This window comes from Marmota monax, unplaced genomic scaffold (assembly GCF_021218885.2).
Source record: "Marmota monax isolate L192 unplaced genomic scaffold, Marmota_monax_Labrador192_F-V1.1 WCK01_AAM20220418_F8-fsc00042, whole genome shotgun sequence".
NCBI lineage: Eukaryota > Metazoa > Chordata > Mammalia > Rodentia > Sciuridae > Marmota > Marmota monax.
The window spans coordinates 11890365-11906407 of NW_026693008.1; the positions used below are offsets into that span (position 1 = coordinate 11890365).

The window sequence follows — 16043 nt, forward strand, 5'->3', positions numbered from 1 at the left end:
GAGATGGGAGGGGAGGGAGGGGGGATGGTAGAGGATAGGAAAGGTAGCAGAATACAACAGTTACTAATAGGGCATTATGTAAAAATGTGGATGTGTAACCGATGTGATTCTGCAATCTGTATTTGGGGTAAAATTGGGAGTTCATAACCAACTTGAATCTAATGTATGAAATATGATATGTCAAGAGCTTTATAATGTTTTGAACAACCAATAAAAAAAATTAAAAAAAAAAAAAAGAGCTAGGTGTATGTGGGTGTGTCATAAGAAGGACCATTTCTCAGCATTCAGGCTCCACTTTGTTGATTAAATCAGAAAAATCAATCAGTTCTAACCCTAAATCTCTTCTTTCCTTACTTTCTCCCTTCACCTTGGTGCGTGGGTGGGGGATTCCTAAACTATTTTTATCAGCTCAGCAAATCAGAGTTCTGCTTTCTAAACAAAGAGGTGCCAACCTTGAGACTCTGAAAGCAAACACAAGCCAGGCATTGTGCACAAGTGAAAAGAATATAATTAGCAAAGTTATAGTCACAATTAGGAAATACCTCCTCAGAAAAGTTTCCACTTAACTCTGAGCAGCGCTCAAATTACCATTGTGCTTGAGGCCTCTGTCTCTTGGCTGACTCAGACCTCTGTGACAGATCTATGAATACCAGCACCTTCCACAAAACACAGGCACAAATTCTAATGCTGGATGTGTGTGTGTGTGTGTGTTTTTTAATAACAGATGTGGATAATGTGCAAATTGAGACACCAAAATTAAAACTTAAAAAATAAGAAACATAGTCTCACAAATGTCAGGTATTAGCCAAATTATTCTTTCACCATGCTCTTTCTTCACCTTCTCCAGCCCTTTCCCCTTTGCCACCCTCAGAGAGAGGTTAGGAAAGATGAAGAAAGCAAAAATGTATACTCACTTCATCTCCAGGATCTCCTCCAGCTGTTTCCTCCTCTCTATCCGCAGGTTGGCCAAGTGTGCTTCTTTCTCAGCCAGGGACTGCTGTGTAGAGGCAAGGCGAGCTTTGGTGGCATCCAGTTCTTGCCTGGTTTTCTCCAAGGCATTCATCAGTTCCTCTATCTGAAAGGCACATGGAGCTGTGAATGTGATTGCTCCTTCATTCAAGTATAAGGCATTCCTGACTACCCTGTGTTCCAATGGTAAATATAAAGAAATTGTGGGTGCTCTTGAAGTAGAGACACTGTTTCCAGGAGCTCTCTCTTTATCACTGATTAAAAATAAATGTTTCTAACACTGTAAATGTCCATTTTGGGATGGGATAGAGTTCAGTAGCAGAGGACTTGCCCAGTACACACAAGGCCCTGCATTCCAAGCCCAGGACAGCAAAAACAAAAATAAAAGTCCATATTTCTCCAAGGCTCACCTTTGAGTCCACTGTTTAATATCTATTCTAGAAGTAGGGGTGAGTGATTTGACCCAATTTCAACCCACGTTTGGCAAAATTCTCAGCTACTTCCTTGCAGTTAGAGGGAGGCAACACTCAACACAGTTCTCCTGGCACAATCTACTCCTGTGTGTAGACTCCAGGGTACTTTGACAGGAAGTTAATCGATGTGTTTCAGATTCACTTATGTTTTAACCTATCAAAGCCTTGTTTGGTCACAGCTATTTGATGTCCATGGGCCTCAGGAGCCCCTCTCACCTCACCTCCCAGACTTATATTCAGGAAGCAAGATTTGGCCAAAGGTAAACAGAATTCCAGCCACAAAGGGTTCAAGTTTGGTTTGCCCCTGAAGTTTGAGAGGGTTCTAAACTTGAAATAAATGACATGTAACTTTTATAGGGTGCTAATACACCATAGAAATAAGCCAGACTATCAAATATCCAGGGTTTTTCAGCCAGGTCCCAAAAATTGGACTAGGGAGCCCCGTGGCAAGGCCTTACTCTCCCCAAACCATTAGGGACTTTTAAAAGCCAACATACAACAAAAAGGGTTGGTGTTTATGGTTCTGTTCCAGAGACTTCCGTGGAGAAAGCTGGTGAAATGCCATGCCTTGCACAGGCTGCTTCTACTCTACAGATTCAAAATCATGGTTCCAGGAAGTTTCTAGATTCCAGAGCTGATGTTTGAGTTTCTAAGTCACCCCTCCCCGCTGCTGCACTTGGCAGAATGGGCTCATCCATCACTAAAGTCAACAGAACACCCTTCAAAATGTGTCAATGACATGTTAAGTTTCAATTCATAAAGACTTTTTACACAATTTCTGCAGTTTTACATGGAATTTATTCACAATAAGCATTATAGTTCACGTCCAAGGTAAATCACAAGCTTTTAAGATTCAGAAAACTCTCCATTTTGCCCTGATAGAAAGAGGAAACTTAATGACCATGCAATTTAAATCAAAGCCAAAACTAAAAACAGCTTAAAATAAAGCAAGACATATAAAGAATAATCTATGAAAGTCACAGGACCACATCTATTTAACTGTAGAATAAATAGCATTATTCTTTAACTTTATAAATACATACAATTTTAAAAAACAATTGTTTTTCTTAGGTTCTCATATAAGTCATATAATATTTTAATATGACCAGGCACGGTGGGGCACGTGTGTAATCAAAGTGATTAGAGAGGCTGAATCAGAAGAATCCAAAGTTTTTACTAAGCATTTAATGAGATCTCATCTCAAATTGAAAAGATTAAAAAAGACTAGAGAAGCAGTTCAGTGATAAAGCATGCCTGGGTTCAGTCCTCAGTACCAAAAACAACAACAACAACAACAAAACCCATATATTACAAATATATCTAGAAACTCTTCTGCAAAACAATACTTAAGGCTGAAATAAGAGTTTTATTACTTTTTGTCCCTATTTTTTATGTACTCAATAGTGTAAAAAAATACCTATCAGAATAATGGCCATTCCACAGACTAATTCATATAGTCTGCCTGACCCTCCACAGGAGATGGTCTTTGCCTCTTGACCCTGTCACAAATTATTATTTATTTCAAACATGATACTGATTCCAGAATAGACAGGAAAGGTCTCAAGAATTCACATCTGCTGAATTCTCTCTCATTCCTTGAAACTGAACTATCTGCAATCTATAGACTCTAATCTACTCACCTGGACTTCCAAGTTACTAATTCACTTGCCATCAGACTTCTTGGGCAAACACCAGGAGTTCTATGGTAATCCATTTTTAAATAATTACATTTTAGAGTAACACCTTATAGTTGTTTCAGCTATAACCACACAAAGAAACCTGGACACTTAGGATATGTAATCCAGTGTTTTAACTGATGGAAATGCCATTGGCTCCCAACATCAATAAGGCTTAGTCCCATGTAAGAATGTTGTTCCCAACACCTTGGAAGTAGAGTCATTAAAAGAGTTGCAGGCCAAGGCTTCCAACTCATTCCAATTGATATGGAAGTATTGCACATTAAGGACCATAAGGTACACTGTAACTTTTTGTAAGCAACCATTCAAATCTCAGAATCTCAGTTTCCTAGACAATGCCCATGGTTCTTTCTATGTTTAATGTTTTATTAGAGTTCTGCAAAATGTTTCCTTTATTGCCAAAGCAGAAGCATTTAAAGTAAGAAATGTTTTCTTGCTGTGGTGATCATTAGGATAGCCTACAGTATTTCAGTTGTCCTCCTTATGGACACATGGTAAAACTACACCTTCCCTTTCCCTGTGAGTATGGCTTCAGCCAATAAAATACCATCATTTTCAGGAAGAAGCATGTAGTGCTAGCATTCAATTCTAACCTTCCTTCCTCTGCGCCAAGGCAAACATAGAAGCATGTCTCAGATGACACTTCCTTTAGCCTGAATCCATAGTGGCCATAATGAAGCCCTAGGCCAACCCACATCACATAAGCAAGATATACACCTTTGTCGTGCTACACCATTACTGTAAACCGTCAAGGCTGGTGTGGGAAGTTGGAATTGGGTGCTCTGTACTCTCCACAACAGCCTTCTCTCTTCAAGAGGAAATCACTTGTTACTCTTGCTATCCCATGGAAAAGAGACTTTTGCAGGCCACTGGTAATTTCCTTTTTGCCAAATGTCTTTTCTTAATGTGCAGCTTGCACATAGCTACATTCCTCCAAATGTATCTGTCCCTTCATTAAAATAACATCTTAACCAACAATACACATGTAGTTTGTGTCTCAAAACCACCAGATTAGAATTATGGTGTCACTTACTAAACTATGTGACTAAGACAAGTTTCTTCATCTCTCTCAGTTTCAGTTTCCTCATCAGTAATATGGGCACCATGTGGCATGCCTATTAGTTGTCTGTGGGCACTGAAGTGCCCACATGGCTCATAATCATTTCCTCTTCTCACTGATATCAAGAAAATAAATTTTTCTGATAATACAAATAAGGTACACTTATTACACAGAATAAGAAAGCTGCTGATATGAAAACTTCAAAATTTTTTAAGCCAAATAACATTCTTTTCAGTTAAGATCTACCTACATCTCACCACCTAGAAATAAACACTATAAACAATTTTTTCCAGCTTCTCCATCCCTCTCTATGTATGTACATATTTAATTGAGATGCTATATATGAATATATCCATATAAAATAAAATATTATGAACAACTAATGTATTGTGAGCATTCTCCATTTGTCATTAAAGATTCTTTTGGAAATCCCATTTTAATCTGTCAGTGTTCTACCCAATCCCCATTTTCCTAAACCTGATGCTGTGGTCTGAATGCTGTATCCCCCCAAATTCATATGTGCAAATTCTAGCCCCCAAGGTGATGGCATAAGGAGGTGAAGCTCTTGTGAGGAGTTAAGTCATGAGGACAGAGCCCTCAGGAATGGGATTAGTGCCCTTACAAAGGACATCCAAGGAAGTTTGTTTCTTCTCTCACTATGTGAGAGCACAGAAGTCAGTATCCACAACCTGGAAGAGGACTTGACCATGCAGGAACCTTGATGTAGGACTTCCCAGCCTCCATAACAGTGAGGAAGAAATTTCTGTTATTTATAAATCATTTTGTTTATAGTATTTTGCTACAGGAATCAAAATGGACTAAGATGCATAGGAACCTATTTTTCCTATTTGCTTTGCAAACACTTCAACTCCTTGCAGTCCATCACTGGGTCCTTCCCCAGGTGACACTGTCCTAGAGACACTTTATCATCTATACAGATACTCAGGAGATGAAGTCTATCTTCACAGTTCTCACCTTCATGCAAATACCTGTTCAAACTTTCACTTTCTCCTTTCACTCATTCAAACTCTTTCACATGTACCTGTCAATCCCTGGCTCATCTTGACTGGTAAACCATCCAACCTCTTATCAAGTGCTCTGTAGCTGCTTCCATCTTCCTACTGCCTCTGGATCACTTCAATCTGCTTATCTTAATATAACATTAAATTGGAGATGACCAAAGGCTAACTTCTGATCCATGCACATCTGCCTAAAAAAAAAAAAAAATCCCTATAGCCTTGCCCTCTCAATGTCACTCCCTAACATATGCACCATTTTGGTCTCATGCCCTGAGTTTTTCCCCAATCACTCATGTTTGAGTTAAATTTATCTCTTCCTTTTCCTTCCTATTTTCCATCTGTTACCACATCCAATACCTCTGTTTTGGAAATGCTGATTGGATCCATCACTCCCTTTGATCATTAGTATAATATTCCCCATATATGATAGGATTTAAAGTACACACACACACACACACACACAGTCTTAGCCTCTGTCCCTACCTCTACCCTAAGTGGTCTGCTCAGCTTCTCCCATGTAAGAGTAGCCACATCTGGTTCTGGATTTTATGAAATAGAATTAGCAAATGGGTAGCAGAGTGTACATATAGGAATAGGCTCTGAAGAGCAGACAAAAAAGATTTCTATAACAGAAAATAGAAGGAAGTAAGGGAAGAAAGAGAAAGAAAATCATTGAGGCTGGGGAATATGGTGAAGTTATTTTTTTGCCTTAGTACAAAATAAGAGAATTGGGGAAGAGAGAAGGAGGAAAAAGCAAAGTTGGTAAGGGTACTCGTGGGGCTCTTACAAGGCTTTCTAAATTTGTAAATTGAAGGTTAGACTTCTTCCCCCCCCCCAGCATTTTTGGTTGTGTCTTTGAATGTGTCTTTGAACTTGGACCCACAGGTCTGTGACTCACAGAAGCACCGTGAGAATCACTATCACCGTTTGTCTTCCCACTGCCAAGAAAACATGCCTGAACCATCAGTATCTGTCAGATTTCACTGGCCTGGTTCTAACATCTTGAAGATTTGGATTATCCACAACAGTATTTTTCAGACTGTGTTCCCTAGTTGCCATGGATTCCACAAGTGTGTCTGGGGGCTGCAAAACAGGTTAGTGGAACAGAAGGAGCATGAAGAAACAGAGGCCTGAGTTGAGCATCCCAAACTCAAAGGAAGCTGTTCCAGTCCTTTTTGTCTGTCTGTCTGTTTTATATGTGGCATTACTCTAAGGATTTAACTTGAACATTTAAATAACTTCAATGTTTTAAAACACCAGAAATGGCTAAAATCATGAATTATGAGGCAAGGCTATACTAATACCACCAGTATCACCATTTGCCAGTTATGGGACCGTGAGAAAATGTCTGCATTTCTCACCTATAGTAGTAGTAGTTTTTGAGAGAGTTATTGCAAGTACAACATGAAGCAATGAATATAAAGTCCTTAGCACAAGGACTGGCAAATATGAGAACATTTAGTACATTCTTCACACAAGAGGTAGCATAGCATAGTAGTTAGAAACTTAAATTCAGGAGGTGGTGTGCTACTTATGAGATTTATAAGTCAGTGAGTTAAGAAAGTTTTGAGCCTCAAGATCCTCACGTGTGAAACAGGACTAGTAACTGAACAGGGCTTTTGTGAGGATTAAGTGGGTTAGCGTGTGTGATACTCGGAGAACAATGCTGAATATTTGGTGTCATAGAAGTGTGAGCTCCTACTAATACAGTGCCTGGTCAATATTCAACATATTTTATGATTGCTTATTACTGAATTCAAAATCTGTACTTGGTGTCACCTACTCCAAATCCCGCGCCCCCGCCCCATACACTCCTAGACCTATTCTCTTTTATAGCTTACCAAAACTGCCCATCTTCCAAAGCCCTGTCTACCAATGGCATCCATCTCATTCAGTGATCAAAGTCCCGAGCTCTGGAAGCAGTCAGACATGGGTCAAGTTTTGACTGCACCTGAAGGATCTCTGTGACCTCAGTTCAATCTTAACTCAATGCTTCAACTTTGTTGCACATTAAAATCACTTAGGAAGCCTTTAAAAATTCCAATTCTGTAGTCACATTCTTCCCAATTAAATAAAAATAGCTGAGGGCAGAAATCTGACATCCTTATTTTATTAAAGAGCCAGATGATTCCAAAGTGCAGACAAGCCTCAGAACCCTGGACATAACTGACCTCTAAGCCTGAAGATCATCCCCTAACAATTGGGGTGGAAAGAAAACTGCCACAAGACTGTTATGAGCACAAAATGAGATAACACATGTAAATTACCCCGCCAAATGCCAAAAGCTCTCTGTCAAATGCCTTGCAAATATCCTTGAAAGCAGTTCTTAGCCATGCCACCTCCACCCAACTTGAGGACCTTTTGTTTTAACATCTGCATCTGTTCTGCAAACTCTTATTTGTAAAACCCTAGAGGGCAGGGATCACATCTTCATCTTCTTTGGAAGCCCTTTCAGTATCTGACCTGGCACCGGTGTCCACACCAGAGCCCCACACAACTAAGGAAGGCAACACATAGATGCAATTCCTAAACACCATCTTTGGCCCACTTACTGCAATGATGGATGAAGTGTAAGTCCAAATGGGACACTTTCCTACCCTGTTAACTACTAGTCCCCTCCCTGTCCTCACCTAATACCCTTTGAGGTCCTGCTCTCTGTTTGCCTCAAGCACCTTTTCCTTGCAATGGAGACCAGAGGGCTCCATTATAGCTCTTGAAAGGATGGAGGCCCAAAGCTCTTTGCTGCCCAGCAGTTGCCAGTAGCACTCAAGAATCCCTGAATATCACAGTAGCATAATAAAAAATCCCAGGTTCTGCCCAGGGAAGTTCAGAATCAAATGCAATTACTGAGTCATAATTATGATTTTTAAAAGCTTTTAAAGAAAAGTACTGAATGATATCAAAGCTTAACAACAGCCAATTCTGCCATAGGCCTATGACTGGCCTCACAGGCAAAGAAGAATGACCTATAAAGAGGAGATAATGGCCCAGGCTCAGGGAGGCCCTGTGGCCCTGCTTTTTAGTGAAATGCTACTTATAGAATCACAATGATGACAAGCAAACATACACTTTGGGGAAGTCAAACAGGATATCAAACTGTTTGCCAACATTTAACTCCCCCATGTGTCTCTTTTAGAAATACATCTATTAGCAATTCAATGGACAATAATATTTCCTGGAAAAAAAAAGCTTCAGAAAAGGTGCTTAATTCCTAGAATGTCATTATAGTGAAAATTGAGGTTCACAGCCACCTCAAAAGTGTTCTGAAGTACTCTAAATGTTTCACTTAAAAGAATTTCCTACAAGGCTCCCAAATATGGCAAGACTAGAATTCTCACCTATAACCTAGAAAGGTGAGACTATATTTTAAAATATATTGGCTTGGGTGTGGTGGAACATTCCTGAAATCCCAGTGGCTTGGGAGGCTGAGGCAGGAGGATTGCAAGTTCAAAGCTAGTCTCACAATTTAACAAGGCCCTAAGCAACCTAGTGAGACCCTGTTTCAAAATGAAAAAATTCGAAGGGCTAAGAATGAAGCTCAGTGGTTAAACGCCCTTGGGTTCAATCCCTGGCTAAATAAACATATAAACAAACAATAAATAAAATATATTCACTTGATGTTGCATATCTAGAACATTAAGTTTTCTTTAAATAGATGTCAATTTGACCTGCCCGATTTAAAAAAATAAAAACAAAATACCCTGATTAATTACGTGCCATTTCTGATTTCGAGGCTACTATGTTGCAGATCATAAAAACTCTTATAAATTGGTTGAGGTATCAAGACTACTCAATTGTATTTGAATAATTCACAAATCTGCACACGTTAAGAATAATGAAGACATCAAATGGATTACTAAAGAGTCTATTGCTTACAAACGGCTCCAAAGAAACTGTCAGATCTTTTAGAATGAACAACGGAGCCTTAAAACAATAAAATAAAAAACCTGTTTAAGACCTTAAATCATTAACATGTGTCAGCTTAAACTTGCACCTGCACATGTGTTGTTTAACAAAATATTTAAAAACCAGCTTCCCTCTCAGTTATCTGCCAAGACCACCGCTCCAGGTTCCTCGGGTCTCTTCTAAGCGCATGGCAGCTCCCCATGCTTTTCAGGAGGTTGCTTAGCATGGGTTGAGCTTCAAATATTTTGATAAAATATCTTCCTCTTTAATTTGTGTCAGTTTTGAGTTGGTATGTATTTTGTGTTAATGATTTGGAATTCTTAAAGCCATATTTTAAAAACAGACTGGCTCTTCCCCATTGGGCTCCATTACCCATCCTTGTTTCCTGTCTTCATTTCATCCTTAGTGGAAGAGGATGGGAGCTTTCAGTTAGCACGAGAACACTGAGCCAATAAAATCCCCATGCCCCATGTTACAGTGCATCCGGAATGTGAATTGGTCCCATGGGACCAGCTGGATTTGGCCCAACACTACTCTAGGCTCAGAAGGTCACCCTGAGATCAGAAGGTGAAGATAAATGCTTAAACCCTCCTTCCTCAGTTCAGTAACTATACAGACAGTGATGGCATAAGCTGAAGGATCTGTTAAAAATGAGGACTGCTAATCTTATTTTTCCAATTAGTCTTATCTGACACTTCTATCTCTTCTCCAACCCACTGCCCACTGCTGCCTTAGAGTGACACCTTTTGGAAATGGTTGAAACTGAAAATCCCCAGACTGCTCTTTGCCTGTACCCGACCATCTCAAGACTGTGATTTGTTTTCTCTTAGTTGAAGTCGAAGTATCAAGAAGTTCTGCTTGAATATGTAACCTCCGGTCATTCCACTGCAAACAGACATCCACTTCAAGCAAATGTAGGCTCAAGCTCTTTTATTTTTAGTACATTTAAAAATTTCCCTATCCCCCTTCTCTTCCCTGGCTAATTAACAAACTCTCACATGATAATGAAAGAAAGATAGAGAAGAAATGTGCAAAAAATACAACTGACTTGACAGAGTCCAATGAATCACACAGTCTTAGAGTACGAATGAGTAACAGTCTCTCCAATATGCCTGTGAGCCCTCTCCATTCCACTCCAGATGGCATTCAGCTCAGCAGAGCCTGGAGGAAGCAAGGCAGTGTGGATGTGCATCCGGGTATGTATGCTGTAGGCACATCTTGGGCAGTTGGGAGGCTTTCTATGTTCTATGTGTGTTACAGTTTCAGAGCACACCAAAACAGCTGGCCTGGACCCTCCCTATCCAGCTTTCAGAGGAGTAGTGAAGAACTTGGGCTCTAAAGCCAGTTGGCTCAGCCCTCCCCAGATCGCAGCCACACACATGCAGTGTAATTTAGGGAAAGGTACTTGACAACAATGTGCATCTGTTTCTCCCTTTGTGACATGTGGGTAATAACTGCACCTGCTGGGGTCTCTGTGAGGGCTACCTGAGCTACAGAGCTACCTGCTTGGCACACAGTGAGCACACAGTGATGGTATAAGGGATGGTATAAATTTCCAATTGTTATCAACAGTGATCTCAGTTTAAATATTGGCATTAAGTTTTCAGTCTAGGAGAGGATGAATAAGAAAGACAAAGAATCAGATTTCCATTAAAAAAATATTTTCAGAAAGACACCTCATATTTTTCATCTTCATTGGAAAAATTTTAAATCATGAAACCAAACTAATCATACACAAAATATGCATTGTTCATTTTTTTATCTTAGGATAAATTCTAAACATAAAAATGAAGGAACAGAACAAGATGATAGAGTAGGACTGTCAACAGAACTTCCTGCAGTGGTGGCCATGTTCTAACGTGTGCTATCTAGTGTGTGTGCCCCACCTAATGTGACTACAAAGTACTGGAAATGTGGCTGGCTCACCCTTGGAAGGGAATTTTTAAATTAAATTTAATTTATTTAAGTAGCCACATGTCTAGCGGCTACTGAACTGGAAAGAGCAGTATCAGAGCAGCCAAGCTTCACAGCCCTGTTATCCAACAGTGGTGTTCAGAAAATATATCAATCTCTGTGGAAAGTTTGCCTTTTAGGATCATTTGAGAAAACCTTTTTAAATTTCCTTAAATTAAATATGACTCATGAATTACCATTTGATCCAGCCATTCTACTTTAGGGATTCATCTAAGGATATAATAATGGATCTTTCTAGAAGAATTTATTCTAAGGATATAATTAATATATTTATCACAATGTTGTTTATAAACACTAGAATGAAATTGCATATATGTATGTATACATATATACATGATACATACATATATGATCATACATGTATGTTTATACTTTCCAAAGAAATGAGTTAAATAAAATATGGCATGTGTACATGTGTGAAAGTGTTACAAAGAAACTGGATAATATATTACAAGTACAAATTGTTAAGATGTTTGTCAGATATTAAATAATAAGTGGAAAGACTAAATATAAAGAAAAGATGCTCATGAAATCTTAAGTGAGTAAAGCAGATTAGCAAATAAAATAAATCCCAACTATATGTGTAGGGTCTTAATGTATTTTCATAGGAAAAAAAATAGAAGGAAAGGCATGAACATGTTCCTCTGGGTTTGTTTCTAGGCTTAGAGATTTCAGGTAACCTACTACATTATTCTTGTACTTATTGCTATGTTTATGCATAATTAATGTTTAAAAGGGGCAATTTTTAAAATTTCAATCAAGGAAGCTCTGTATAGAACGTACTTCCATTCCCATGGTAAGTAGACCATAGCTCCAAAGGAGGAATCACAGGACTGCAGAACAGGACAGGGCCCTCTGGTGGCTATTGGGGTGGCAGCTACTCCCAGCCAAAACCACTTTAAGGCAGCTACATTTCTAGGCATAGGCACTTGGCCCTGACAGTCCCTTAAATTTACACTGATTATAATCCATCTTCACCAGGGAATGCCCACATGGTAGTGACCCCAGAGCTGTCAATGGAGATTCCTGCCATTTCCACCCTGTACTTCAATGCACCCGAGTATTGCTCATTCCACCTTCTTCCCTAATAAAGTTCTGAAGGGATTGAAAAGTGAGTATGATTGTTCTCTTATTTGTTTTGTTTTGTGCCTACTTAGCATTGGTGGATTTTGTTATCGGTTTCTAAAGCACTTAAAATAAGTGGTCAGGCTGTAGAAAACCAGATGTCACTTGGCCACCTTTACTGACAACTTCTCTCCATTCCTGTTCAACACATCAGGGTGGTGTTCTCTAATAGACCTACTTTCTTGTGATGCAAGGATCAGTGCAGGGGACATTCCAAAAAGGATTTGAAACGAGTCTCTTTTACTCTGATTCTTCTGGTTTGGCCCTTGAAGATACCTGTTGATACAAATAAAGCCTGACTCCAAGCCTGCTCCCTCAGGATCCTTCTAACACCATCCTATGTACCTTCAACTATAGATAATGGTCTCCCAGTATATCACTTTGCTTCTTTCTGAAGCACATGGGATGTAATGCATGTTTGCGTCCTCCCTCTTGGCACAGGATCTCCTCAAACACACAGAGATGGTCAATAGATAATTATGGGACAGATACTGGGAGGGTAAAGAAGAGAAGCAGCTATACCATAAAAAGGTAACCATTGCCTCTGATTTAAATAACAGTCTCCCACATCTTACTGGATCCTCACATATTCCCAAAGAAGCAGGCCCTTTAACTGATGGATAGCTCAAGTTTGGAAAAGGTAAGAAATTTATCCACAAATCACAAATGGTTATTCCTAATTAGGATGTGAATGTGATTTCTGGGCACAAATATAATGAGAGAATCATTAGATGGGACTAGACTATTCTGAGAGGGTCTGGTCTAGGAGCCCCTTAAGAGCAAGGAAAGACCTTGGTTCACTTTCCTCCATGTCTCTAGACCTAAATAGAATATCTTGTATATAGTCAGCACCAAAAAATGTATTTATGAACACAAATTAGGAAATGGAGCTTGGGGTCCTTTTGCTTCATTGGAGTACAATATTCACTTTGATCCCAGCATTGTTCTACATGGCCTAGTTGACTAGTGTTAGTTTTCTGTTACTGCACAATGTATTTTCACAAGTTTGACAGCTCATAGTTGTGTAGGTCAGAAGTTTAGGCTTAGTGTGATTGGGCTGTCCACTCAGGTTCTTAGAAGGCTGAAATCAGATATTAGCAGGCTGCAGTGTCATCTGGAGCTCAGGGTCCTCTTCCAAACTCGTAGATGAGACAGAATACGATTCCTTACAGAAGCAAGTCTGAGGTCACTATTTTCTTGCCACTCCCTGCTCATAGAGGTCACCTGCATTTCTTGCTACATGTCCTCTTCAGATCTTTAAGTCTAGCAATGGAGAAACTCCCTTGCATCAAATGCATCTTATGCTTTGACTTTCTTACTTTAGGAAGAGTCCAGTTCCTTTATAAGACTTAAATGATTAGGTCAGGCCAACCAAGAACAATGTCCCTTTCTTAAAGACAAGTGTGACATATAACACACAGAACAATTCAAGTGATATTTAATTATAGCCATAGTCCCAGGGATTATCAGCCACATACCAGGGAAAGAGAATCTTGAAGGTCCTTTTAGAATTCTGCCAACCACTGTTTTCTTTACAATATTGATGATATCAAATAAAATTAACCTACTGAAATACTTCCACTGTTTACCTCCCTTTTCCTTAAATGATATAAAATCATGTTTAGGAATGTATAACAAATAGAGGAAAAAATTCTTTAACTTGATAAAGATCATTTATGAAACAAACAAACCAAAAAAGGTACTGTTATCAACATACATTAAGTATGTTTTTCCTCTATAGTCAGGAGCAAGGTAAGGATATACTTTCACCTCTCTTATTTAGTGTAATATTGGAAGTTTTAACCACTGCAATAAGGCAAGAAAAATAAGTAAAAAACATAAAAACTGGAAAGGAAAAAAAAAACTGTTCCTACTTGCAAGTGACATATTTATGTAGAAAATCCCAAGTAATCTCCAAATATGTCCAACAACTAATAAACAAGTTCATCAAGGTTGCATAATTCAAGATTAATGTACAAAAATAAATTGCATTTCTAAGTGTTAACAATAAGCATACAGAAACCAAAATATAAAACTAAATATCATTTATAATCACTCCAAAAAATGAAACATGTAAGTATAAACTTAATAAAACATGTTCAGGATTATCTGCCAAAAATCATAAAAATCTTATGAAAGAAATCAAGACAATTTAAATAAATGGAATGATATAGAGTGTTTATGAATTAGAAGACTAAACATGCTAAGGAGGTCAGTTTTTCCTAGACTGATCTATAGGTTTAAGGCAATTCCTATCAAAATTTTGGCAAGTTATATTATAGACATAGACAAGCTTATTCTAAACTTTGTATAAAAAGGCTCAGGCCTCAGAGTAGCTAAAATAATCCAGACAAGGAAGAAGAAATCATTCTGTCTAATACTAAGACCTACTGTGTATCTTCAGAGACTAAGACAGTGTGATATTATTAGTGTGATGGAGACATAGATTAATATGTGCCCATATTTTAGGGGGTCCATTTTGTTTTATATTATCTATGTTGTAAAGAAAGTGGTGGCTGGTAGATTTCTAAGAGGACCATACAAACATGCCTAAACAATATTGACACAAGAGCAAACGCAATTCACTGGAGGAACAATAGTCTTTTCAACAAAGTTGTAGAAAAAACCAGGCAACTATACAGGCAAAGAACAACAAACGAAACCATCAACCTAAACCTCATATATTGCACAAAAGTTATCTCAAAATAGACTGTGAAATTAAGTGAATATCATAAAACCAAACCTTTTATTTAAAAAAAAAAAAAGAAATTTTTCAGGATCGAAGGCTAGGCAATTAGGTGGTAGAATTGATACCAAAATCACAATCCATACAAGTAAAGACTGGTAAACTGGACATTAAAAATTGTTTTCTCAATTATATTCCATGATTTTATAATCATGTCAAAATTAATCCTAATGTTATGTATGACTACTATGCACTGATAAAAAATGAGAAAATTTTTAAAATAAAAACATGAAAAAAATATTTTCTCTATGAAAGACCTTGTTACAAGGATAAAAAAGACAAGCTAGAGTCTAGGAGAAAATATTTTCAAACCACACATTTGACAAAGAACTAGTATGAGAATACATTTTTTAAAAACTCTCAAAATTCAACAATAAAATGTCTAATAAAATTTAAAAAGAAGCAAAAGACATGAACAAACATTTCCCTGAAACATAAACACAGAGATTAATAAGCATTCAAAAAGATGTTTCACATCACCACAAGTTACAAAAATATGAATGTAAATCACAATAAAGTATCTGTGCATTAGAATGACTAAAACTTACACTTATAAGGATGAGGACAAGCTGTATCACTCATACATACAGTGCTGATGGGAATATACAATAGTAACACTACTGTGATAAACAATTTGGAAGTTTCTCATAAAAATTATCAGGCAAGTACCATATGACCCAACAATTACACTTTTATTATGTATCTTCAAGAATTAGAAATGCACATTCATATAAAAACTAGTAAATGAGCATTTATAGGAGAATTCCTGATAATAGGCCCAAACTGGAAAGAATCCTGATGTTCTTCAATTGTGATACCTCCATACCTTGGAACACTACTCAATAAGAAAATAAATGCAGTATTAATACACAACAACCTGGAAAAAAATCTCCAGCAAATCATGTGAATTGAAAAAGAGTGAATTCCCAAAGTCACTTACTACATAATTCCATTTCTATAATGTTCTTGAAATGACAAAATTATAGAAATAGAGAACAGATTAGTGTTTGCCATGGGTAAGGAATAGTGGTGGATGAAGCTGCAAAGCTATTCTTGAGCGGGTGGCACTGTTCT

General features: G+C 38.0%; 1 protein-coding gene across 16 annotated transcripts in view; it reads right to left on the reverse strand.

Moving 5' to 3' along the window:
* Positions 1-16043, reverse strand: part of Erc2 (ELKS/RAB6-interacting/CAST family member 2) — an 882113-nt gene that overhangs the window by 335179 nt on the left and 530891 nt on the right. For all 16 annotated transcript variants that reach the window (XR_009227574.1, XR_009227575.1, XR_009227577.1 and 13 more), the window contains one exon: positions 915-1075. Coding sequence is in view for 12 of the 16 variants with exons in the window: in XM_058582164.1 (XP_058438147.1) it covers positions 915-1075 (161 nt within the window). In the remaining 4 variants the exon portion in view is untranslated. The remainder of the gene's footprint in view (positions 1-914; positions 1076-16043) is intronic.